The sequence below is a fragment of the Anser cygnoides genome, chromosome 15 (genome assembly GCF_040182565.1).
Source record: "Anser cygnoides isolate HZ-2024a breed goose chromosome 15, Taihu_goose_T2T_genome, whole genome shotgun sequence".
Lineage (NCBI taxonomy): Eukaryota > Metazoa > Chordata > Aves > Anseriformes > Anatidae > Anser > Anser cygnoides.
In genome coordinates, this window is record NC_089887.1 from 8,139,125 (window position 1) to 8,166,259 (window position 27,135).

Genomic DNA, 27,135 nt, shown 5'->3' on the forward strand with positions numbered 1-27,135 from the left:
CCAAGTATGAGAGAGATCAAGGATATAACTTTGTAAAAATAAACAAGTAGATAATTTGTACCATATGGCACTATAGTCACAAAAGCAGGACACCACCAAAAACTGACTCCTTGAAATAAGCTAAATAGATTCAAGTAAATAGATTCAGTTAACTGTTGTTGGAGAACTGCTGACAGAATATTTTTTCAGCCCACTTTGTGGGAGTAAAAGATGCTTAATGGCTGAAAATCAGGCTCATTAGGACCTGGGCATTTTATATTATGAAAACTTGCTATGATAATTAGTTCAGTGGACATCTCTGCAATATAAACATGTCTTCTAATTCTACTGCACTTGATTTGCCAAGAATTCCAGAAAATTTATATGAAGATTCTCTAAAGGTATCTAGAACAAGAATCACTCATCTAGGGCACAATTTTTCTACTGATTTAAATTTTAAATCTTATGAAATTGCAAGTTCTTTCAGTCTATTTTAAATTGTTATTACTAGTTAATTTTTACACCAAGAATTTTTATAGAAGTTTCTTCATCTGCTACTGAAGTTCAAGAATCACACTCAATGCCTATGTGATTCTAACCACCATTACTTCTTTAAAATCCATGTTTGGCTCAGACCAGATATGTCATAACCACAATTGTACATAACCATCATTTTGAGGAATTGGCTATTTTCTCTCTCCATGACTGTTTGAACACAAAGATTAATGCAACTACTGACATTTCACATTTTTCCTAAACTCAGTATGAACAATGAATGTTTGTATTTTTGAGCCTTGTGGGCAGGAACAGTGGCTTAATTCCAGATCCATTTGGTGTTTTGAATACAAGAAGTGTTGTGTACTTTGGCCCAAATGTTTTCTAGTATATTATCAATCATATGGAAGTGTTTTATCAGCACAAGACTCTCTTTCTTCTCCAAAATATAGTACATAATTTACTAACCTGTAAAGCCATAAGGATACATGTATTACCATGAGCGTGGAATTTGGACACCCACTGTACAGCATCATGACACGTTTTATCAGTTGCCTGTACGAGATACTCCCTCCAGCTCTCTGTATTTTCTGAAAATCTCAGCAGGTTAAACCTGAGGAGAAAAATGACCAAAATATTTAAACCTAATCAATACTATCAGTCCCATTGGATAAGCTACTTTTGAAACAGAAACAAAACCAAAAACCAAACAAACAGAAACAATCAAGAACCTATTATTGGAATAAGAACGTGTCAGAAAGCGTAACTCATTCTGCATCAACAGAAAGTCAATTGGAATGCTGAACCCAAAAGGTTAAACAGCATCAGCCTATGGCAAACATGGCACAAATCTTAGAGAGCTGAGAATTCCAAGCTGCTTAAAATGAAAAACAAAAGAAAAAGCACTAATGCCACGTGCATATTATGCACTAACATACAGTAATGACTTGTACTGTGTTTCAGTACTGTATTTTTAGTAATTACTACATAATCTTATTACATAAGAATAAGTAGTGCAGGTTTCAGCCTGTATCAGTAGTCTATCATACCTGACTTCATTTTTTCTCAGCTGTTCCCAGATAAGAGATGCAAGTTCTTTTGTGATATGTGGCAAATATGGGTCCATGGAACCAGAGGTATCAATTAAAACACAGACATTTGCTTCTAAAATGGTACCAAACAATCTTCGGCTTCCTGCATCAGATCATTCAAATGTCGTGTCATTACATAGGCTTATTTTGTTGAACATAAGATTGTATTGAGCATACAGTAAAACCTTCAGTCTTTAGGAGTTATTCTGGGCACACCTCTACATAATAAATTCTAACCTGTGTGGAAACTAAGCAGTTCAAGGGTTAGTGATAGAAAAGTTTTCTGCTATTACAAATCTAGTACTATCAAGCATTAATTACTAGCCAATTGTTACAACTTGCATTAAAAATGTGTAGCTCCTACTTTGCAACACAGAAAAAGATGAACGATTTCCTAACAAACATATTTATGAGCAACAGAGGGATCAAAATACTTTTCACCAGCAGTGATGCTAAACTTCTAAATATGGCGTGTTCTTAGTAAAAGAACCAAAAAAGCTATTTTTTTTGTGTACATGATTGTGTTTCTTCTGTTGATGGAAAGCTTCTAACACTATGAACATCTACCTTGCATTCATGAACACAATACATAAAAATTAAAATTTTGCATCATGGCCGTAATTATTTCACTGCAAGCTGGATGTATATCTACTGCATAGATGTTGAATTCTCTTATAGTCTTATTTTATCGTCATAAAAATACTTTTTAAAAACAGTTAAACAAAATAATAAGTAGATGATAACAATAAAACAGAACTTAAATGATTTTGATGATAAACTTACTTTTGCCTTTACATTTCTTGTGCAATTACAGTGTACAGACCTTTGTTATGATGACTGTCATAAACTGTGCTAAAGAACTTGCTAACTTTGGCCTACCCTGTGTTAGATACTTTGTCTTGCCCTACTCTTAGTGTTGGATACTAAATGCCAAAGACGTCTAGTGTGGAGAAGTCAAGAGGAAATGATTTGCAATTACGACATTGTTATTAAACATGTATTAGAAGGTTGAATAATTAGCACTGTCATTTAACCTACCACATTTGGGCTTGAGGTTAACAACTCATGTTAAAGGAGGCAGCTGGCATAACTCAAATCTATTGTTTAAAACTGTGTGTCAAGCTCACACTTCATTAATATTTTATCCACAAACAAAGGCTCACTGCTAAAATATTTTTTTAAAGAAAAAGAAGAACTTGGTTTCCAGTGCATAGTTGAAACTACAAGCAAACAAATCGAATTTTACAATTCTGCAGCTACAAATCACAGAATAGGCACAATAGCTCTTTGAACCTCATATTTGACGTCCAGACTTATTCAGACTAAACCCCACAGAAATAGTAGACAAGAAGATTTTATAAATGTTTAAATTCTGTTTTACAGTAAAGATGCACAGCACTACCTGACAGAAGCCATTGTATTCTTTGTAGATAGCGTTGCAACACCTTCTCCATTTGTTCAGTGTAGATTTCCAGTTGTTTAGATTGAACCTGCAGATGTTTCACAACCCCCTGGAAAATTCAGTTTGTACAATAGCATCTTATGTCAACAAGTATGAGCTCTGCGGCTATATATGCAGTATTAGCAACAGAAATCAGGGTGATTAGTTGTTTGCCTTTTTTTTTTTGTCTTTAACTCTATGAAATAGTGTAAGAAAATTTCTATGGCTCTGTCACTACTAAGTAACTGGTTTACCCAAATTAGGAAAGCCTAGTTCTAATCTCAGCCAGTTGTATCGAGCAACAAAATTATATAATGTGGCTGGACAGGTGCTTACGTTGCATTCCTTCTGACATTTTTGTAGATAAAATAGACCAATAATACCCTGGACTTAACTTGCTATGTTTCTCTGGTAATTGCACAAACCAAACCAATCAATATCCAACAGTTTCCTAGTTTCCACTCTCATATGATATTCCAAAGCCTTACTTACAAAGAAATTTTAAAATTATTATTCACGCTGGATGAGCAGAAGAGTTGCCATACATTCCAAAGATCCTATGCAGTTTGCATTTCAAATATACTAAATATTTTTTGTGGTGAACAGAAAGCTAGAGAAAGTCTTCTATTAGCAGGGTGGTTTAGAACAGAAAATAATGGAGGAAAGTGGAAAACACACATTACATTGGCATGCCACAAACACTGATTATCATGCGCTGTCTTTAGCAAATATAAAGCCTTTCAACTATGTAGGTATATGACATCTGCAAAACTCACATTGACTTCTACACTAGGGAAGATAGTACAGTATTTTGCTGATACTTTCTTGTGCAGAGACTCCACAATTTTCTTTCGGTGAGTACAGCTTGGACCAAACATCAGTCTGGGCAATTCCAGTTTAAGTTTTTTAATACTGTACTTAGTCAGCCACTTGTAAGAAAAACAAATGGAGCAATTAGTTTTTAGTAAATATTAAAACTGCTTAAGTAATAACATGTTGTACAGAATCACAATTAAGACATTCACATAATTCATACTAAGAATTCTAAAATGGCTATTTATTGATAAGGAACAAAATACCTCTTTGCTTGAACAGATTTCCTCTTTTTTTGGCAATGTAACAGATGGAACACTCTTTCTTGTGCACATTGTCTTTGGATACTTTCGGTATACTGTACCTAGCAAGAAAATGAACAAAGTAGTATTGGGAACCTTAGGTTACCTCTTCATAGCCCTTCATACATGACTTCATAGCCCTTTTGAGGTTACATATTGGTAAAACAAAACAAAACAATACAAACAGCCAAACAAAAAGACACCTACTATTTCACACACAGATTTTCATTTGACAAAAATGGAAAGTTTCTATAAAAAAGTGACTTCTAAAGAAGCCATTTAGTTTTAAAAATTACCTTAAAAAATAAAATCTTCTATTCACCTAAGCCATGGCATTTTTCCTTAAAACATCTTTGACCAGAAGATCTCAAAGCACTTTACAAAAACCGATTAAAACACTCACTACTATTTGATAAATGAAACTCAATTCCATTCACTATTTAAAGCTCACTGATTATATGTGACTTTGCATCCAAACAGTTTGATAATGCAAAGACTGATAAAAAGGCTTCACCAATAATATCTTGGTAACACATACCCACATTTCTTCCTTTATCAGTATAAAATACTGACACAGAACACTCTGTCTGTTTCCTTGATTTATGTTTTCTTTTATTCTCAGTCTGAGGCCATTGTTTTATTGTTTGTACTACAAACAAAAAAATACAAATGTTGGTTTAATTTAGCAAAGTGTAAAACTGACATGCAACCCAGTTCTTCAGTTCATAACTTCCTATTGCCACAATTATACATACTTAATTTTCTTAGATACTGGTCAAGAAAAATCCATATTATAGAACTAGTCATGTTCGTTTCATACAAATGGAACCATAATCTTTACGACTTATAAATTAGCATCAGGAAGAATGTCACACGGTATAACCTGAAAAGATTAGGGGCTCAGAAGAAGTATAGCATGTATTGGAAAAGCCAGTTATCATTGCACACAGTACCTCATATGCAAATATGAATCCAGATTTGTAAACATTGCTGTATAGCAATAAATCAATAGATATCAAGGCCCAAATTTAATGCAAAAAATCAAAACAGAACAAACAACAAGAAAAACACCTCTGCAGATGTTAACAAAGATGCAATGAACAAAGAATAGGAAAATTATAAAAATGGGGGAAAATTTTAAAAATGGGGGAGGAAGGAATTGGACTTTAATTAACCAACAGTGACTGGAATAAATTTAAGAACTGTTCTATATACCAGCAGTAGCTGCAAGAGACAGCACTGCAGATAACCTGATGTTTGTGTTGAAGTTTCCCTTCATTGCTGGATCATAAATAGAGCAGCATATTAATAACAATTGGTTACAAGAATATTAACAGAAATATTATATATTGAACTAGTAACATAAATCTCTGAATCGTTAAGCCTTTGATAAAAATGGAGTATGAATTGAAAACCAAGAAAAGTGAGGTTTTAATTATGTCTTCGGGGATACGATAAAAGGGGGGCTCTACTTTCCACCACACACACTTAAATTTCCTGATGCAGGATGAACGTTCAGTCAAATAACCTGGAAATTGTTATGCAGCTGGACACTGTTCCTTCCTCTCCCAACCTATACAGAATCTAGATACATTACAACTAAAACTCATACAGAAGTATTTCAAAAACAACTCCAATGTTTCCTATCACTGACTACAGATTAAAATTGCTTATGTTTCTAAAAATCTAAGATTAAATCTCTCAATTCTAATTTAATACTTTATTCTAAGCAAAAACCAAGCAAACTAAAGACAAAAAGCCCCTAATCCATACAGACCTGGTGGAATTTCTGCTTTTGCACTAGTAGGACGCCATGCCAATACTCCTATGGAAGTAGTTTTCTCCGTACTGTGGTTGTCTTTAATATACTATATAAGCATAGATAATAAAAAATAAAAAGTTTCAACCATATCATAATTACATAAACTATTCCAAACTGGAACTATCCTTCATTATTCCCTAATTCTTGTTTCACACTGTCTCTTCTGACTTCAGTCATTTATACTCCCAAGTAGTAAGCACTGGCACTGGCCAGATTTGCCCACTCTCTCAAAACAGATACATAAACTGTCAAAATTAACAAGGAAAGCATCAGCAAAGCCCAAGGGTCTCAGAGGTAGTATAACTCCATGGAAATAAGCACAGGGAGCAGGAAACAAATCCCAAATCCTATTTCTTGCTTTATATTACCTCTCTGTGTGGCCAAAGACATGCTACTCAGCTGCAGCTGTTTCATGTATACATGAACAGGATACCACAAAATTCAGTACTTCCTAGAAGGTCTTGCTAAATAGAAGTAATTTGGTAAAACACATTTCTGCTTTGCCTTTGCTTTTATTAAACACTAATTTTTTAAGGTCAGAGGAGGAATTATTTAGATAGTTTTAGATACTACAATATTGTTTAATTACTACAATTCTACTTAATTAGCAGGATTCATTAAGATGTACTTCTCTGTTTACGTAGCACTTTGAATGCAAATTAAAATGTAAATTCAGAGTAGTATCACAGTACTGTTTTTACTTCCTTCAAATTTTCAGCCTAAGCACTTCTTTCACAAAGACCAGCATGAGCTGGGTAGAGTTGCTAATTAAAACAGACTGCATCTTAAAAATAAGACCGTGAAGAATTTCAAACCATTCTAGCCAGGCTCAGAGCTGTGGGTTTTGGAGATGTCAGCTTCTGTGGCTTTCTTTTCTCTTTTGTCACAAGCATATTTGAGCTTGCTTCTGGTACGAGTGGATTAGCAGACTGATTTCCTGAACGTTGCTTTAAGGATTCCACTAAGAATGCACACTGAAATGGAAGTTCACACTGTTCAGTAATTCATATACATGAAATTTAAGTAAATGACATTTCAAGGACAGACACCCTTTATTTATTATTTTTACAGTAAATAAAACAAATAGAAAATGTACTAATATGGTGACGCTTAACGCCTCTAACTTCTTTGTACTGTGCTTCCTCAAACACATGGGAAGAAAATCCTCTGTGCTCTGAGCAAACATTCTAAAAGAAAATGCAATGCTACCTGCATCAAAACTAGAACAAATAGGAGGAAGATGAACCTAATACATTCGACTATTAAACTATAATATAAAATATGTCAAGATCCTATTGAGTATCCACTGACTTTTCTTTAAAAACAGAACCAAACAAAACAACAACAGATTTTTGTCTCAGACTTGCATTCAACAAATTGCTCTGACCTCCGGACAGGTAATTTCACTGTAAGTATCTTTCTCATCACACTTTTATAAGAAACAGCTATCATAATGCCAGGCTGGCCACACTGCCTCAGCAAATTTGTTGGATATCTTTAGGAAAAATTAAGTGCATTTAATATCGAGAGAGATTGTCTAGTTCTACACCCTTAGTACACTTTTGTGCCAATAACGCAATAACACTCCCTCTGCTGTGCTTTATAGGAGTAAATGAACAATTAATTCTACTCGAGAAGAACTCATCGTAGGACTGGCCACAAAGAAGAGAATCGCTTCAGTTGTAAACTGCTTATATTTGATAGAAAACCACAGACAGTCCAACACCAATCACTGCAGTGCTACTGTATAACTGCTTTCTAGTCCATGTTTACTCTACAGTGACTATTCTCACATTCTAGAGTGTTTCTCCCCATCTTACAAGGGTTTTCATTTTGTCCAATCTTCTGCTCTGCCAGCTGAACAAACACTGTGGATTTTTTTTTTCTGAAGAAAAACGGAATTTAAAAAGATATATAATTCATACCTTTTGGGAGTAGTTGTTTGCTTTTTCAATTTCAGACACAATAACAGTGATATCATCACTTTCAAAAATACCTGATAATCAAATATACGCTAATCAGTATTTTTAAATGTAAAATATATATACATATATATATATATTTAAAGTATACAACAATTTGTAGAGCATGTCAAATATCAATGAAAAGAATCAGAAAGCCTTCTTTTCCTGTATGCCAGGTAGTCTGGAGCTACTACACTAGTAAACAAATTTTAATTGTACATCTTTAAAATATATACCAGAAAATACTGAATTTTAATAGAAAAAACAAATTCCTGCATTAATGATGCATTATAATATTCTACAAGACAGCTAAAAGCCCTTATCAAACTAAGACCTCTGTTTATATCTCAATATTAGTGTAGTATTATCACATCCTAAAAACTAAACAACTTGTTTGGGGGAAAATACATTAACACATATTATTTACTTAATTAAAAAGAACTAAGTGCTGGCTTTCTTTTTCACGTACCTGCTTCTCCAAACCAATGAAATCTCCCATTGGCTGCAGGTACTATTTCCTTAAAAGCGATGGCAGTTTCAGTTGGGTTAGCATAGCGGGCTGGAATAATCCCACTGGAGTCAACATCTTCCATTACACTGAACAGACAGACATGAAGCTGCAGATCAAAACCTCTGCAAACCTCAGCCATATAGGTACTGATTAAGTGCTGCAAAGCAAAAAAAAAAAATCAGTAGCGACCCTGTACCTCAGATGAACTTCCATCTATTCCACTGTTTCCTGAACTGATGAACAAACAGTGCCCAGCGTGTGCAATTCAGTGGAGGAATACACCCCGAGTAGCTGAATGCCTCCTTAAATCATGTATATACACAAAAGCTAATGCTGTTATTACTTGTGACAACACCAACTGCACTGCTGCAGCCAAGAAGTGAGTTGGGGTAGTTATGAGAATCAAAACACCAAGGTGACGGTCTTCAAGCTACCCATGCACTGTAGCAAAGAAGTAGGGATGGAAATTACTCATTTGGACTTTCTGTATGCATCTTTCATTCTCTTGTTTTCTACATAGGCTTTTAACAATTTCTTGGGTTTGCCCAGAATTTCCAGAAGTTTAGTAACAAAGGCAAGACAGGCCTACTGTACACACATAGGTAAACCAATTGGACTACTCTAAGTTCGGAAGTCCTAGGCAGTGCAAGTGGCTCAACAGCAACAGAGCACACACACTATGAAAATACATCCAAGCAGCGGACTACTGTTATTAAAAAGAGGAGGTGTTTCTATATAGTGTACTATGAAATTTCACTGTAAAATTATCTGTGGCTTTATATCATTATATCATAAGAAAATTATACAATACAAAAATCTGAGTGGGCTTCTTCAAATTAAGAAATACGCAGTGAATTGATAGCCACAGCTGGAGTGAGACAAAGATCTTAAAAACACTTCTAGAGTTTTCTGATTCACATATTATTAATAATTACTACCTCCAACACATAAATAGTGACTGCAGAAAGAAAAGTCTGAGATACCAACATTTGTGCTGGCTTAGATAAGTAAAGAAGTATTCCACCAACAAGCTATAGTGAGTAGCCAAAAGAGAAAAAAAAGATAAATACAGTTGAGATTAATTCTGATAGGAACTTTTGGAAGAGCTGTAAAACCTGTGATGATACTCACTGTTTCCTGGTCAGGTATTCCAGTAGTCAAGAGGTAAAGTCCTTGTGATTTGTGTTTATCTTTATATTTGAAGTCTACTTCCACAGCTCGCCTGAGAGCACTCATGAAATTTCTACTCCCTCTGCATTGCAAGCTCAACACCCACCTAAGAAGAAGTTTACAGTTCAAAGAATTGATCTAGAAAAGCTTTTGTTTCTGCATAAAGCAGTAAGAGAACTAAGAATCTTAACTAACACTGCTCTGGAGTCTGAAATTTTTGACAATGACAGCCAGTAAAACCAGATTATACATGGATCCAAATCACTTGTTCTAGTTTCTGTATTTCAACCATGACAAAGTAGTTTTTAAGATAAGAGTCAAAGCACAGAGGTGAAGAAAAAATGTAAGAGCAGAACTGACAGGAATAAAAGAAAACCACGGATGTATAATGAAACCACTGAAGATATAATTCCATAGAGAAATGTGGGATTTGGTTCCAGTGTATGCGGGGAAAACCATGGTTTAAATTCCAGATCTAAACTGAATTTGAAATAGTTTTAAATTCTTCATGTAACCTGTGTTTCTTAAAAACTTCTCTATTCATGTACATATGTATTCTGTATACATATGAAACACAAAGTCATTAGGACATACTGAACTTTATGACACTGTTTTCACAACAAATCATCATAAACAATCACTGTAGAACAGTTCATGGCAAATTATTTTTGAGATATGGTAAACGTCAATTTTCTAAACTGTTTGCAATGCCAATTAACTATGTTTCTCTGTTATATCTGCTTCATGGTATCTATGTTCACGTGATTCAGAAGTATAAGAAAGTTATTTCATCCTACCTCCAAGCTTTTTGTAAGTTTTCTGGTTGGGAAGGAACTAGTTCCAGCTGCCAAGGCACAATGTCACTCCCAAATCTTTTACAGAATGATAATAGCAATTAATTTTCATAGAACAGAGAAAAGGACTGAATGAATTCTTAAAAAAAAACGATTTGGGTTATTAAGAGGTAAAATTTTCTATTTCAAATCATTTAGTTATTCCAATTTATCCATCACTCAGGGGTTGTCAGAATTTCAAAGCAGCGGGCCAGATTGCGTTTTTCTGTCTTGAACAGTATGCTAATGAGCTAGTAAAAGTTCAGCAGAAGACAGAAAGGCTTGCAATTAAAAAAAAAAAAAGAACACCCACAAAACCAAACACCCCCCATACCCCAAACCAGTAACACTGAGATGCTGCCTTCATGACTCTGCTCTCCTCTCCTACCAAATTTGGAACTCCACGAGTTGTTGTCTCTCTTTTTTACCTGTCATTCAGGAACCTGCCAAGCTGCTGCTCAGCAGTTGTGCCATATATTTCTCACTACCAACATGAATACAGATTTTTAGTACTATTAAACAGTAAAGAAGTGTTGGAGTTACTGTAAAATTTAAAGGGCACTCTCAGTAATACTGAGAAACCTCCAAAACCCTCATCTAGTAAAAGTTTCTGCCATGTGAATTGATACTGTTGTTATGAACAATATAACAGAAAGAGAATTTGATCCAATTGGTTTCAGTGCCCCCTTCCCCCAAATGATTTTTAATTACTAATTTCGTCTCTGTACATCTGATCCATAAATCTATTCAATAAAATTATATCAGTGTTTCTCTTGCAACTATTTCATCATAAAATGTGAAATACAACCAGAAATCTAAAACATGCCCATTAGTAACTAGTCTATCAGCATCCTTCTTTCATTGCAAAGTTAAGAGTATTTTAAAAGATAGTCTTAAGTAGCTGCTTACGCTATAATATTGAAGTAATCCTTATCTGACATTTGTTCCTCAAGTAAAAGTCGCAAATAATGTTGGATATGGATGATGTACATAGAGTTTGTCGCTGATATATCAACAAGTATAACCACCCTGTATAAGAAACATGTTATTTGTCAAAAGAACTTAATTACATTTTTTTAAAATCTTCACTGCACTCCTTAGCTCACCAAGAAAAGCATCTACTAGCTATGTATAAAAATAGATAAAGACAATCAATATAAGAAAAAATAATCTGCAGAACATCAGGTGAGTTTTTTTTTAAAAATAATAACAGAAAATTCTGTCTTCCTTAGGCTATACAGTAATCAGGGTACTGGCACATGTATTGCCGTATTGGCTGTTGAACCCTAAACAGCTCCTCTTTCTTCTCTGTACTTGAATATCCAGAACATGGCTGAAACATGTGGGTGTTATCCAACAAGAAGAGTTGTTGGATAGTCCATTGTTCTTTCTCCAACCATCATTCAACAAACATATAATCACTCAAAGATAAATGGGAAGTTTTCTCCCAGCAAGTCCGTGATAGACAGGCTGCTCAGGTATCGACTGATTGATGTTATCTGGTACATGTTACCTGTTTTGAAGAAAAGTATTAATGATGATCACCTTCAGTATAGTCATGTATGAGATTGTGCTTGTAGACACAATGCAGGATGGTCAGTGTTAACAGACGGGATACCTTGGGAGCAGTGGTTATGAAAAGAATCACAGATGTGATGGACAGTGAGTGGGACAAGAGTTCCCAACACAATACAGTCACCAGATGGGCTAATTCAGTCCTGGACAAATGAACAAGGAGATCTCTAGTAACAGAGGCCTCAGCTATTTTGTTGTCTGAATTCATATTCACATTCAAAGTTTGTAAACCTAACAATAAGAGCATTTATGCAACTGATGTTGGATGGGAGACCTCTGGTAAAGACACAGACACAATGTAAATAAACACTGTTATTGTTACTATTATTATTGAGGACGATCCTCAGACAAAGTCAGGTAAAGACCTCAAAACACACGCAGGGAAGTTCTTTTTTTTTTTTTTTGGTATATCTACACTGACATTTGCATCTGGCACTTGAATGCACCTTACTAAGTGGTGGAGGCAGAAGGTAGTTGGTACGTTGAAATCCATCTTCTGGTAAGAATCCATAAGAGGATGTGCAGAAATACTCTGGTATAAATACTAATAGCATGAGTTGAAACCTGATGCTAACACTACATTTGGCCAGAAACATCAGGTTCTGTTTGTGTGTGATTTAAGACAGAACATGTCCCAAAGGCTTACTCCCTAGAAAACTCAAATTTAAGAGTCTCATCCTGTAAATTGCACGGTTTTCTTGACTGACAATCATTGGATTTAGTAAATTCACTAGATTATTAAATACAGGAGTATCAGCATCTGTTGTCAAACATGGATTGCTTGCACTGGTTGTATCTGCAATTGCCACTTCTACATATGATTGTTTTCTCCTCTGTGTTCCTGAGTGCTCACTTAGACAAAAACCAAAGGTTGACAAATGAGAATCATCACCAATATACAGAATACGACTGTCAGAATACGATACCTCTTTTCACAAACACTTCCCCATATTCTTCTGCTAGCAACGGACAGCCAGTCTATTCGTTTTTCATATATTCTTACCATTTTAGCAAGGAGTTTCTGTGGATAAAATATAGAAAATTTAAGCCAAAAATAAATAAATAAAAAAGTAGATCTTTTATTGACAAATTTTTAATCCAGAAGTAACAAGACAGTATAGTAATGAAAAATATTAATAATTCTCATTAATTTTGACAGTAGCATTTTATTCTTAGTAAAGATTAGAGAATACAGTCTATGAGATAAGCATGAAACGATAAAAACCAACAAATGATCTGAAGTCTCTTCACTTCTTCAAAAAAAAAGTTTCAGAACAGTTATTGCAAGCTTACGATTTCTTCAACAGCATTTTTAGGCAGTGTTTGTAATAAAACAGATCATTTCAAATAAAAACATGTAATTCTTTAACACAATATCAATTTGAAGACATTGGGGCACTTTGACCAAACTCCACAGAATATGACCTTTGCAAGCATATGCATGCACTAACATGCATGAGGTCAAAGTAGAAAAGGACATGAAATTCAGAAAACAACTACAACATTAACACAGTTTTGGTGCACAAAACACGAGTATCTACCAGGAATCAAGAAGTCAGATACTGCTTTCATGTCAGCCAGTTAAACTTTACAGTCAGACCACAAAATAGAGTTCTACAGATTTCTTATCCCTCCTCCATTTTAAAGGAATATTTGTCCTGCCTGGAAACATTCTCATAGCCCTTCCTCAGTGGAGTAGTATGGAAGAGAGCAAAGAGAAAAGAACAGACCACTCTATAACGTATCTTGACTACCAATATCCCCAGGCAGCTTCTATTTCATTAAACTTCTCCTACTCTCTGATGCTTTGCATTCTTACCAAGGAAGAAATTCTCAAGAATCACTACTGCCTGTAAGAATTCCAGCTGCCTTCACTGTGTTACTGGTATATATATCTCCACTTCTTCCACACTCACAAGAGTACTCAAAGATCTTCAATATCCCATACAGTGTAAACATTCTCCTGGCATGACAGTAGTTTTAAGACTACCTATATAGTAATATTGACCATGGAAAATATCTAAAAATCCTAATCTGAATCTAAAAATCCTAATCTAAATCCAAAAATCCCTGACCTAATAATGTTTTTAATTCATATACAAGCTTGAACAGAAAACTCTAGTAACAGCCTTGCTATCCTCTTGAAGAAAGTCTGACAACTGCCAACCAGGCTGAAGGCAAATGCAAAACTGGGTAAGTTTGTGCAGCCAGTTCAGAAACTTAAGGTGAATGTGAGGGATGTCGGAAAACACTGTACAAAGCAGCTGGAAGGAGGCAGAAGGAAAAAAGTAAGAAGACATGTTAGAGCATTGTCTTAGACATCAATCTTATCTGTTCTTCAGACTGAACACAATTCCAGTTGTGCTTAACACAAATGAAGAACACCTTTTGGAATAAAGAGCTACTATAACCTGAGGCAACACAATCAGTAATTAAATCTTTGGTGTCTGTCTAGAGGGAAGCTTTAAAAGAGAGCTTTACAAACAGTGTTGTAGATGGCGACACTGGTGAATTCAATAAGAAAGGGAAATTCCTGATTAAATCTTGTTTGCTGCTATAAATGCCTTTGTGCATAATCTTTCATTCCATGCGACATCTCTTATTTCATGTAACAATCATCCACGCTTGCTGCTACACTAATTCCTAGAATGCTCTTCTTGTATGCCTCCAGTCCTTCTTGGCCTAGCCAGTAACAATTAGCCATTCTTTTTCATAAGACTTGTTTGACTTCCAAAGAGATAAAATAGGAATTTCTTTTTTAATTATTAAACTAAGATGAAATGGGATAGTTTTGTTAAAGCAAGGAAGAGTCCTCTATTCCACTGTATCCTTTCGTTGTAAAGGTTATAAGATTCATACATATGGTATGGGTAAAATAACGTGAACGTGCCCTTATACACAGATCATAAAATGCACGTTGCTATATTTATGAGCAATAAATAAACTATGAGTTCACCAATGAACTCCTTCTCTCACTTACCCGTCTACCACATCAAGCTAGGTCCCAAGTCCAGCCAGATGACTGCAGACTTGCATGGACAGCTGTCTGCATGTGAATCCCTGCAGCACTTATGTAACATGAAAATTCACATGAAATAATTAGATGATAATCTAGCCCTGATGAAGCCATGTCACTACAGACAACTCACCTGATAGTTGTATAATACTGGCAGGTCAACATGGATATTTTTCATAGTTCCATCATGCCATTCAAACTGCATCATCACTTTCTAGAAGGATAAATAATACTTTGTGTGTTTACAGAACCCTATAGGCTGCACTAGCATGGAATTCCTTCCTGAATTATTCTTAAGAATAATATAAGCATCTGGTTTGAATACACAACTCCAATTTCATTTAAAGCCTGAAGAATTTCATTATCTTGTAAAGCACCAATTTAGTTGGAAAAATAAAGCAGTAGAAAGAAAAAAACAATTTTAAAAAGAAGAAGAAACAGGTCCCCATCACTTGCCTCATGTAGAGTTGATGATACTGTTTTTTGAAGAATAGGTACAAATTCTTCCACAGGAGAGAAAGCATTGGGAGCCAAAACTTGATAAAGGTTTAACTTCTTAGCTATAGCAAGGAACAAAGAAATTAAATAAAACATGTTCTCCGTCTTTAATTCCTGTTTCATACCTGTTAAGCTTTCCTTTCTGTGCTACCTTTCAATCCATTTGTCTTTAACCAGTCTGTTGAGGTTTTGGCCAGGAAGCATGGTGTTTGAATAACTAATGGTCCTTCATGCTTTGGAGGCTTTGGTAGGAAGCTGGAAGTTGCTGTATTTGCAAATTCTGTGGAAACCTAAAATGGATTTTAAGAAAAACTCTTGCAAGTTTTAGTATACTTTTTTCTCCACCTTAATCCTCAATATCCAGCATAGAATATTTGTTTTACTTTTGCTCACTGGAGTGCTGAGATTTCAATAATCAAAATACTTCAAAACTTGCTACCATTGGTCCTCCTAGAAATAGATTTTGTGGGACAGTGCTCCATTAAATTCACTTCATTGGCCACAATGCAAAAATCCACAGGGGAAATGAAAACATCATGGTCGTATGTACTGGCTGGAAAGTAGCCAGTCGTTTCTCTAAGACAAGGCAGAAAAAGATCTTCATTATACACACACCGAATTATTCTCCATTTCCTACTTGCTCTAAGCATTGAGTCAAAGTGAAACATATTCTACTTCCATTCACACCAATGGAAACAAGTCAACAAACTCCTGTAGGGCATTAGAACTCTTACTTAAAAATGGGTAAGAGACCTTGCTTTTATGAGTGGATGGAAGTTTGTGGAGATGCTTTTTCATGCATTTTCATGCTTTTTCATGGCTTTAGGTGACCAGCCATACAAGGGCACCTGATGGAAAATTTCACTCCCTATTTAAAAGCAAACTTGTCCACTTTACACAATTGCCTTCACACAATAGTGACAGAGAATAGACTATTTGGTTAATATAAAAATTCCTCCACAGCCATAGATTTGTAGAACAGTGCTGCCAAATTTTTAGCATAAAAGATTGGCAATCATATGTGAACTCGGCAAATTTCTAAAATTCCAGGCTTATGGACATACAGAGATGAGAGTTAGGCAAAAGAGAGATGCATATTTCCATTTATGACCATCTGCACAGGGTGAAAGAAAGATACGAGTAAATAACCTATCAGAACAAAGCAGAACTAGAAATTCTCCAAACACTCCATAAAAAGAGGAAAAATCACAGGAGATTCTTTTACTTTCTCATCCAAAGTTCATCAAGAGCACTTTGAATTTATTTTATTGAAGAAAAGACATTTTGGAAAACATCTAGCAAAATGTCTCCTTTGCTAGTTTTAGCCTTGCTTTGCTCTTCCAATGGATGACCAAAATATAATACCTACGCTTTACTTATCACAATATCCAACTAACCACATACTTTTCTTTTTTCATATTGTGAACGCTAAGAAATTCTACCTCTGATACTTCAAAGCACATTTGAAAACAAAATATATACACATACATCTGCTATTCTACTGGTAAGCAAGCCACCAATTCGCCTCTGAAAGTTTTGTTTGATACTCTTGAGCAGGTCCTTAGCCTTCTGGGATTCTTGAAGTAGCAGATTAAGATCACTACTATCAGAAATCTGTATATATGAAAAAAAGGGAGAGAAAATAAGTTAACTACTATTCAAACACCAGCTAAGCACAGCTTTCTTATTTAATGGATATGCGTCCATATAGGACTGCCTGGCATTGCAGAATAGAACATAAATGTACCCAACACACTACATATAGAAGTTATTAAAAAAAAATATATCATTTGATTATTGTTTTGAGTCAGTGTACAATAAACCCATCACTAGTTTCATCTCATCCATCAGCTTTGAGTCAGTGAGAAATATTTGCAATTTACAAGAACATTTTCAGTATTTTCAGTCACAGAAAGAATTAACCACAGGTTTATTGACCACATCCTCAGCACTTGTCAGACCAAGAATTTTGGAACCAGGTATTGCTATAAACTTATATGCAGATGATAAGTAGTTTACCTTCTTAGAGTAAAGAATCATCAAATAGATGAGAGAAAAATCCTTCACCTCTCTGGCTGTCACCTACCTCCCCCTTTGAAGAGTAGCAATGATAACGGCCTCTTATAAGTTCTGCAAGGTTCTTTAGAACTGCCTACATATATAAATAGGAAGAAAAATAATTACTTCAGTTTGGTAATCTCTTTTGATAACATGAGTTGTTAGTATTCAATTCTCAACTAGAAATAGAGAAGAAATCTTTAAGATACATGTAGTGAGAAAGCCAAAGAGGTAAGATGTTTCCATTGCTTTTTAAAATAGGAGATGTTTTCACTTCTACTTTAAGAGCATGGCTGAAAAACTCAGTAAAGACATTTACAAAACAGGTAATAAGGAGCAATTTCATTCAGTGTGCTTATTCACAAGTTTATTCATTGCATTAAAATGCCAGTTACTTCCTTTGAAAGCAGGCTTGTGCTAGTCAGATCAAAGGTATATCACTGAAGTCAAGAAGTATAAATATTAGGCTTTGCTTCCTCTGCCCACATTTACTTCTTAAATCCTATGCTGTTTTTTTTTTCACATCATGGCTTTGTATGAACCAAGATGAATAAAAAGATGCTCCAAACAAGTTACTTCATTTGTGCAAATCTGCTCTGAAAAAAATACAACTCTAGATCAGGAAGTCTTTAATGAGTAGTTTAGCATCTCCACAAAGTATATGAGAGAAGACACTGCAGCTGGATAGGAAATAAATGAAAAGACACTGGAGGAAGTGAGTATCAACACAATTACTTACAAGAGCAGTGGGACTGCTGCAATCATATATAACAACATGAGCCAGAAGTTTTCTCCCCAGCATACATTGCTGAGCATAGTCAGCCAGTATTTCCAAAGGCTGATTAGTGCTGATGTTGATAAATAAATAAACCAGGAGGAAAAAAATAAAAAGATCTTAGCAATGACGGTAATCAAACAGGGTGGGGGGAAAGGCCATACTGTAGAAGAAAGGGAAGACAACAGTAAGGGGAAAGAAATTTGACCTCCCCTTCCCCTTTCAACAATTACTGAGGTACAACTACTGGAGTTTGAGTCTGTCCTGAAAATCTGAATGTTAATAAAAGCACTAGGATTCTCTTTTGCTTCATAACGACCTGTGGATGAATAAGTTCTAAGTTGTTTGTCGCTAGCCATGGAAGCTAAAAATCAGGAATTATGTTTTTGCCCCTTCAACAAACTTCAACAGAAAAGTCTTCAACACAGATCTTCAAGTGTATGTACCTAAGGATGTCCACTGCCTTCCAAAGGCACCAAATAAAGCAAAACTTTGCTTTGTGATTAGAATTTTCTGACCCCCCACAGCTTTCATTCCTGGAATTTTGGTGGCTCTCCATGGCTCATAAAAGCCTTTCCTTCCAGCTACATTTCTGCCAGGGACAGAAATTATGGAAATTTTCACTTCCACATACTATAAACTTCTGCTTTCAACATGTTCAAAGCAGACCCAAGCAAAACTTGGAATCTTTTAAATGAGCAATTTGTATTCGGTAAATTAGCTGAAATGTAATCTCAGTAAACCTTAAATATCCAACTTGCCAAGCTTACACCACCCCTTTTTTGCACTTTTAAAATAAATACAATGTATAAATACGGAGTACAGTAAAAATCCCAGAACCCTTACTGCAGCCTTTTTCTTGTAATCATGGCTCCAGTACTGCAAGTTTTCAAATGACAACAGTAGAACTGAAGAATTCAGTCCATAATTTACCTAATCTCAGCAGCGCTTGTTGACTGGTTTCTTTTAATTAACCAGACATTTCAAGTTTTCCACCAGCACCACTAAGACCACAGAGTGAAGACTACCTTCCAAAGTTTAATGCTATTTTACAGCAAAATATAGCTACTCATCTAATCTCAGAAGTGCGGACCCTTTCAGTGAGATCTGCTGAAGAATTTTTATTGATGTAACACTAGAGCTAACAGACTCTCGGAAGATTACTGCATTAGCTAATCTGCAAATGAAAAAAGTAACTTCGTATTAGAAGAGATGAGATTTGTAAATAGCAAAAGTGGGAAGAACTAAAGAAATTCAGTGGTACCAACTTAAAAGATGTAAGACTTGAAACTTAAATTTTCTATTTATTTTTGTATCAAGTTCATATTCTTGTACTGATTCTGTATCCAAGTTAAAACTGGTTGTTAGAACAAATAATGGACTTACCAGCTTCCTACAATAATAACCAGAGAATTCAGCTCTTTCATTGTAAGGACATGTTTTAAGGCTTTCAGTAAATTGCAGCTTCCACCAGGGGCCAGCTGCTGTACCCACTGTCTTGCTTCACGTAGCCTATAGGAGGAAAAAAAAATGAAAAAAAAATATGCACACTCAATCTGCAGATGCTGAATAAAACAGACCATGAAGATTACTACAAACCACAGGGGCTGCTAAGACATTTTATACATGAACAATCAGTGTGAAATCACTAACTGCACTTCAAATTCATTCTTTTTTCCTCTTACGAATCACAACAGGCACAAGATGATGAACACTAATTATTATCTCCAGGAGACTGCTTTAATTACACAAAGACATTGTCTGAAACACCTTTATTTTACAGAGAAACTAACTTACTTACACATGAACATTGATGGTTTTTGGACTCTCCCACAGAGGTGAAATTTCTGTACCAAATGAGAGGCAATACAATTGCTTCTTATAACACAGCTGTTCATCTATTAAACACTAATAAATACAAAGTTTATTAATACATTACTATCCATGCTGCTACTAGTAGTTATTATGTAAAAGAATAAAAACAGAAATTTACTAAAAATAGTTACAGTAATGTTTTCAGCTCCTGCAGAGAAAAGCTTCCAAAGGAAGTCATACAGATTAAAGTATTTCCTAAGGAGTACTCAAACAAAACCTGCAAACTTACGGTAAACCAGCCAATTTGTTAATGAAGGCAGGGAATATTTGTTCTACTGATATTATTTTTTTCTCTTCAGTTGATGTGCATATGAAACAGAACATACTGATCTAGAAGGGGCATGCTCACCCACCAATAAATTACAAAAATGTTGAATACATATTCATGGATAGGGCTAAACAACAGACGAGGCATTAGGGCTAAGCCAAGCAAACTTGAGTTTTCTTAAAGCAGCTTCATTTAAAATGCACAAATGAAAAATGCAGAAAATACAAATCAATTTTAAATAATTCCTGATTGCAGTAAATAAAGTTCTACAAAGTTTCAAAATTAGAGTAAAACAGCTACGTGATACATTCCTTACTGTAAAAGTTTTATAAAAGAAAAGGGCACAATAAAGGACAAGTTTATTTGGGGACTTTGGGAAGCAATTAACTCACCAAATTTTTGACCAAAATTGTGATGTGCATCTTGTTTTGACAAAACATACAGGCATAAAAAACCTACACTTAATATACATAGCTTTGTGTACAACTTGGTTCTAGCTCTTGTTTCTGTTAGACAAGTTTAGAATGATAGAGACTGCTGGTACAAGCACTAAGAAACTGCTAAAAGTTGGTGTTATTATTATAGTAGGCAACGTCTAGAACCAAACAAACTCCAGTAACAAAAACTGTAATTCCAAAGATGTTTAAATATACTTCTTACAACAGAAAACTTCCACTGTATTGTACACTATGAATTCAAGCAGATTTTTCTTCCCCTTAGTTCTTTACTTGTAGTTATTCCGAGGCTTGATTATCATGTTATAATAGCCAAAGTCTGCTTTGCTATTACTTACCAAAAGGTCTTTCTGAAAATCCAGTAGTCGAGGTCTGTAGTTCATATCAGACACATCAACCACAAGTCCAACTTTGGTTCCTTTTACAAGGCCAAACACCTTGAACAAGAAAAGTCACTGTAAATATTAAGCTTACCTAAAGTTCAAAAATGTTTCTGTTTGTTCCGTACAATGCCATGGTAAATTCAAATACTACGTATTTATTTTCACTTTAAGCTCTCTAGCACAAAAATGAGATGGCAACAAAGACAAGAAAACAGGAGAGTACTGCTGGCTCACAGTTTATCCTTATCAGTGAGTCATATTGCCTCCCTTGCAAGACAATGTATTCATCGTTTGGGACAATAAAATCAGGACTTTGTGTATAGCTTCTTGGTCAGATTAAATCAAGCCATGTTGTGGAAGCTGGATTTTGGGATGCTGCTTGTTTCCCTGTCCTCTCTGAGAGGGAGTTATGTCTTTACCCATTTTTGACCATTAGCACTGCTAGGCACAGTAAGTGATTAACCAGCTGTGCAACAGAGGACACACTTGACCGAAAGACAGCTGCGTTCCAGTCAGAAGTTAAGCTCCCCTTCATCTGCTTCTGTTTAAATGGTACTGAGAGGCCCTGATTAAGATTGCTAAAAGAAAGACTAAATCTAGAAAGCAAAAAACCCACATATCAATGAAAGATCAACAAAAGTAATAAATTGTTGGGATAAGTAGCGCTGCATATAACATGAAACAGTAAATAATGAAAATACATAACATTTCTGGAAGCCACTTTTCACTAGTATTCAAAGGTTAATTTATTCTTTAATACTATAAAGAGTTCCCTTCTAAAAATATCCTGCAAAGTTAGTTACCTTTCTGCTGTCCTTCAACAGCCACTGAATTCGCTGCTGATATAGTTCAATCACCCTGACAAAAGGCATAGCACAGCTTTAGCCAAGACATTTTTTTGCATTCTGTATCAATGTAATATTGCACAATTTGTCTTTATCATGTCCTTTTTCTTGCAGATGCAAAATCACGTTTTGAAAATACTGTTTTCAGTATTTATACAAATAGTGGTTGCAGGGCTAACCATTTAAATACCCTTCCCTAAAGTTGCTTAATTGACTAACGTAGCTGGCTGAAAAAATGGATCACTGAAATGTTTTCTTATCAGTTTTATTATTTATTTATTCATTTTTTTTTCTACTGAGAGGAAGGAGAGCTGTGTTCACCATGTGTATGCATGAAGAAAAAAAGTTCAGGCAAAACTGAGCTAGTTCATCACACATAGCTTATTGCCAGGAGATATATTTAATACAAACTACACGATTGTTTAAACTGTTTAAGACACTCGTGAAATACAACTTTGTGATCGGAAGGCAGCACGTTCACTGAAGTTCTGGACTAAATGCAGCACAACTTTCAGCAATTTAATTTTAAAATAGGCATAAACTGAGGTAAAACAAAATACTTGCTGTCCCCAAACATTGCTTTATGTGACCCAACTTATTTTTAACACCTAGCGCATTGTTTTAACTATTTGGAGAATAAAAGGTTTCAATCAGCACTTCAAAGTAGGAAAAAATCTTTGCCTTGAAACATGAAAGCTACTTTTTTTAACCAGATTTGCTGACACTTTGGTTAGATGGCAGAGTACTGAAGAGGGACCTTCTGAAGATTCAGGATCTTCACGACTGACATAGCGAGGTATGCTGAAGTAATGGCACTCCTAGGCACAGTCTAACAAGTATTGTGAAGACTAGCAAAAATATTACTGTGCAGCTTATTGAACCTATTCATTGAACGTCTTCCTCAATTTAAGTTTTCTTCATTTTATACATTTAAAATTCATTTGGTTGTTAACAATTTTCTAAGTATCTGCTACACAGGCTTTTTCCCTCCTGGTTCCAATTCAAACTACTTTCAACATTCCATTCCTTGAACAGAAAACTGAGCAATACTGCCTTTCATAACTACATACATGATTTGAAACTACTGTAAGTTGCAATAAACACAACACACATATATATAGTATTACCTGCGAAAAGTCAACAATTCACGAGCTGCCTTTCTAAAATCAGCTTCCTGCTTCAGTTCAAAACCTGATTGATAGACATCTTCCCCCCCTCAAATAAAAAACCTCAGCTATACTGACACATAATCATCGCCTGCCTTGAATCTCAGCAGAAGGGATTTAATACTGATTTAATTCCCAGAGATAACAAATTAGGATTGAAGAAAGTACCTGTAAACACCTAAAGAAGAACAGGGATAAGGTATCAGTTAGTATCAAAATTATCAACAAGATCAAAACTTACTCAGAAAGTCTGGACTCAAAATTGGTAACAGTCTCTTCTGTAAACTCTATCTCTTCAACACCGTTTCTTGAATTCCTGGAACACTACGCATAATTAGCATCAGACACACACAGAAATCAGGACTAACTAAAGGGCAACATTGTACTTACAAAATAATATTGCCTTCATTCACCAGATGTTCTAATGTTAATTGCAAGGATTCTAAACTGTAGTTTCTTAGCCATTCTTCTGTGGTTTGTACCTTTTTTGACTGTATTTTCTTCATTTCTACTCTCTATAAATCAATTAAGAAAAAAATAAATGCAGTAGAAAAAATGAAATGTGCTGTTCAAATGCAACAAACATCTAAGTTCCAAGGACGGCTGCTGTGAGGCTGTACATAGTCAAAAACAATGTAATTGTAGGTAGTGCTACACAGCTACATTCAACAACCAGTAAATTTTAGGACAAGGGATAGCAAAAATACTCTGCAGTTGGGATAGGCCTACTACCTTATCTGTATTAAATATACACTAAGAAAAATAGGGCTGGAAAGCTCAGTGTTACCAGCGTGACTGAGTCAACATAGTCCAATATAACACAGTTAGTACACTATCTTGAATCTGGGATACAAAGTAAAAGAAGGTTTCAGAATACTCCAGATTGAGAGCTAAAGGAAAGAAAGAGTTTGGAGGAGGTAAGAAGGAAGACAAGAAATAGTTCAGCAAAAGAAATAAAAGAATATACCCTTGTGATTAACCAGAAAGGGAGAAAAATTAAGCATCTCCAACACCTGCCTCACAGATTCTGAAGGGGTATATACTGTCTTCCATTTTTCTAAAGAAAAACAGAGCAGCAACTTTCAATTTACTTTTATCATTTTGCCTGACCTGTTCACATACCGATTCATCTCTGCAGAAAAACGTCATGTGGACTCATGACTTTCGTGACTTTATCTATCACATTATCTGTATATATATGCCAATATATTCAAGGAGACGCATCAGTTGTATGTCAGTTTATTTATTCCACACTCTGTATTTATCGTGTGTGTGTTACTTCTCTAGTTGTTCCATTTAGCAGGAAAACTTGCCTACCAGCAGATCTTGTGTCTCATTAATATGCATTTCCAGCAATCCATTATCCAGTCCTAGATCGGACAGAGTAAAATCTTGCCATGGTGGATGATCACGCTGTACACTGGATTTTGTGGTCACACTACAAGACAATGAATTTTATGGGATGACTTAATTACCAATAATATTCTTGTACTGACACACAGCCTTTTAAAGTTTTTAATGTGGGAAGTGTTTTTATATTTTGCCATTTGTTTACACACTCCATTTGATATCTGATAAGTGTTTTGGAGGGATATACTGCATAGTTTATACAAGCTACGATTATTTTCTCTATATATACTTATGAAATCCCAATAGAATTTTGTAACAGTACCCTTACCCAACGTTTTCCAAAAACTGATCATTGTCCAACAATTGTGCCATTTTCCTGACGTGTTTATTCATTATATGAACAGACTTAGCCTTTAAAAAAAAAAGACAAGAGAAAATATTACAGTAAAATGCTTAAAATATACTATTCACAAAACATTAAAATTGACAGCAACTTTTATATAATAATTACATTGCACGTAGGACAACAGAAAATTTAAAAGCAGTTGCAAAGAGGAGTCACAATTATCCATCTATAGAAAACGCATTTAGAAAATACTCTGGAATAGTTATTTGTTCAGGGGCTTTATGAAGTTAATTATATGTATGCACAGCTGCTGGGAGACAAGCGATACAGCTCAAGCAGAAAAAAATTACCAAAAGCAAAAGCCAGGGCTCTGCGGGTGAGCATGAGCTGCAGGGACAAGAGGCAAGGAGCGGGCTGTGAGGCACAGACGTGAGTTGGGGGAGTTAGGTTGACAAAACTGGCACAGGACGGTCACAGAACCACCATCATAAAACCATCTAGGCTGGAAGTGGTCTTCAAGATCACCGAGTCCAACCATCAGTCTGACCTGTTGAGGCCTATCGCTGTTTTTTCACTTCACCGGGCTCTTCCAGCTCACCCCGTCCCAGCAGGTTCCAGAGAACCCCCTCCCCAACACCTCCTCTCACCACGGGCGGGAGAAAGGCCCCCTCAGCGCCCCCACCGGCCCCTTCCCTCCAGCGCCTCCCCCCACCTCACGGGGACGGCTCTCCAGCCCCTTATCCCTCCTCCCCACCCCCGACAGCCCGTGTCCTCCCCGCGCTGCAGCCGAGAACCCCCCGCACCCCCTCAGCAGCAGCACCGCGAGGCGCCTCCCGGCCCTCACCCGCCCGTTCCGCCGTGCGGGCCGGGTACCGGCGGCGCGGAGCGGCCGGGAGCAGCCGCCCCCCGGCCCCGGCTGCACCTCCGCGTTACGGCGTTGCCGGTGGAGACGGGGCGGGCCCGGCGGGGCCGCTGCCGACCGCCAGAGGGCGGCGATGGGCGGGAAGCGCCCGCGGGGCGGCGGCGGCGTGTGAGGGGAAGGCACGCGCGCGAGGCGCCGGTTCCAGTCAGGGCAGCCGGGGCCGATCGCTTTAGTAGACAATTTATTTTGATAAACTTGCTCAATAACAAAAATACAAGTGAAGAAAATTATGTTCATTTTATACAGTTTGTATTAACATTTGTTCAGAGATCATTACTTGGAAAAAAAAATAAGTGTTCTAACCGATTAGAAAATAATCCTTGGTAAAGGTGGTGCGGGGTGGACGGAGGACTCAGACGGCCAGGCCTCGAGCAGGACAAGCGGCTGGCAGACACTCTTTCCTTCATTATTGTCATCCTTCACAAAGTTTTTAAAGGACAGCTTTCATTTTTTCCCCCCTTCGTTTGTTGGGGCACACAGTAATCTACAAGTGTGTTCTGGAGTGGTTAAGTAACAGCTCTAAACACAGGTATTACAGAAGGGCCCCCATCTGGCCGTATTTACAGCAGCCAGGGGGTCAGGCTCAGGTGATGCTGCACCCTGCCAGCATCTCCAGTAAAGCAGGTATCACTTGCCAGCAAGGTAACAACTGACTGCAGAATATTAAATGGTTAGACTCATGTACTCAAGCATCCCACCCTCCTCTGAGAGGAATGGCTTCCAGCTTCCAAAGGATTTCAGATGAGCTCAACCATAACATTTATACAGACAAATTAACTAGTTTCCCTTCTGAAGGTATTTTAAGCTTCTGATTTCACGTGTTGTTAGGCAAATAAGTGACAAAGTGTGCACATTGGGATGGGCCATGAAATGTTTTAGAGAATGTTGAAGCGTAAGACTAAAGAATGTCTAGTGATGCATGAAATGAGCTGTCCTTCAAAAAGTTAAATATAATGGCTGGCAGAATTAGAAAAGTTTATGTAAACACTCACCATAAATATGGGATTACCTTTGGAGAAGATTCATATGGAAACATTTGCTTTTCATGAACTGAAAAAGTCTACAGATGTTTAGGCATGTTCAATACGAACTTCTTGTAGTTTAAAATTAAACCTTGTGCAAATAAAACCTATAAATAGTATTCAGCAGATTTTACAGTGATGCTCTTAGGTATGAAAAAGA

General features: G+C 36.2%; 1 protein-coding gene across 2 annotated transcripts; it reads right to left on the reverse strand.

Moving 5' to 3' along the window:
- Nucleotides 1–4,085: 4,085 nt before the first annotated feature.
- VWA3A (von Willebrand factor A domain containing 3A) lies at nt 4,086–26,613 on the reverse strand. 2 transcript variants are annotated; one of them, XR_010825070.1, is made up of 24 exons: nt 25,876–26,613; nt 25,014–25,096; nt 24,653–24,773; nt 23,726–23,850; nt 23,577–23,651; nt 22,128–22,182; nt 21,280–21,378; nt 20,145–20,251; nt 19,730–19,855; nt 18,308–18,416; nt 17,597–17,662; nt 16,999–17,124; nt 15,662–15,800; nt 15,469–15,572; nt 15,146–15,226; nt 12,923–13,017; nt 11,331–11,450; nt 10,386–10,460; nt 9,550–9,694; nt 8,377–8,575; nt 7,869–7,939; nt 6,759–6,917; nt 4,660–4,770; nt 4,086–4,183 (listed from the first exon to the last, which is right to left on the reverse strand). XR_010825070.1 is itself a non-coding variant. In XM_048068186.2 (22 exons), exons 1-22 carry the CDS (start codon nt 26,188–26,190, stop codon nt 6,753–6,755), a joined length of 2,601 nt encoding a protein of 866 aa, XP_047924143.2. In that variant the 5' UTR covers nt 26,191–26,613; the 3' UTR covers nt 5,997–6,752. The 2 variants fall into 2 exon arrangements, 1 of the variants encoding a protein (XP_047924143.2); XM_048068186.2 differs by lacking the exons at nt 4,086–4,183; nt 4,660–4,770 and having other exon boundaries at nt 5,997–6,917.
- Nucleotides 26,614–27,135: the final 522 nt, after the last annotated feature.

Coding starts and splice junctions, on each gene's coding strand:
- VWA3A (XM_048068186.2), bottom strand. CDS start 26,190: ATGAACATAATTTTCTTCACTTGTATTTTTGTTATTGAGCAAGTTTAT. Junction 15,801..16,998: donor TTACCAGTAGAATAGCAGAT/GTATGTGTATAT, acceptor AATCCATTTTAG/GTTTCCACAGAATTTGCAAA. Junction 15,227..15,468: donor TATCATCAACTCTACATGAG/GCAAGTGATGGG, acceptor TTATCCTTCTAG/AAAGTGATGATGCAGTTTGA.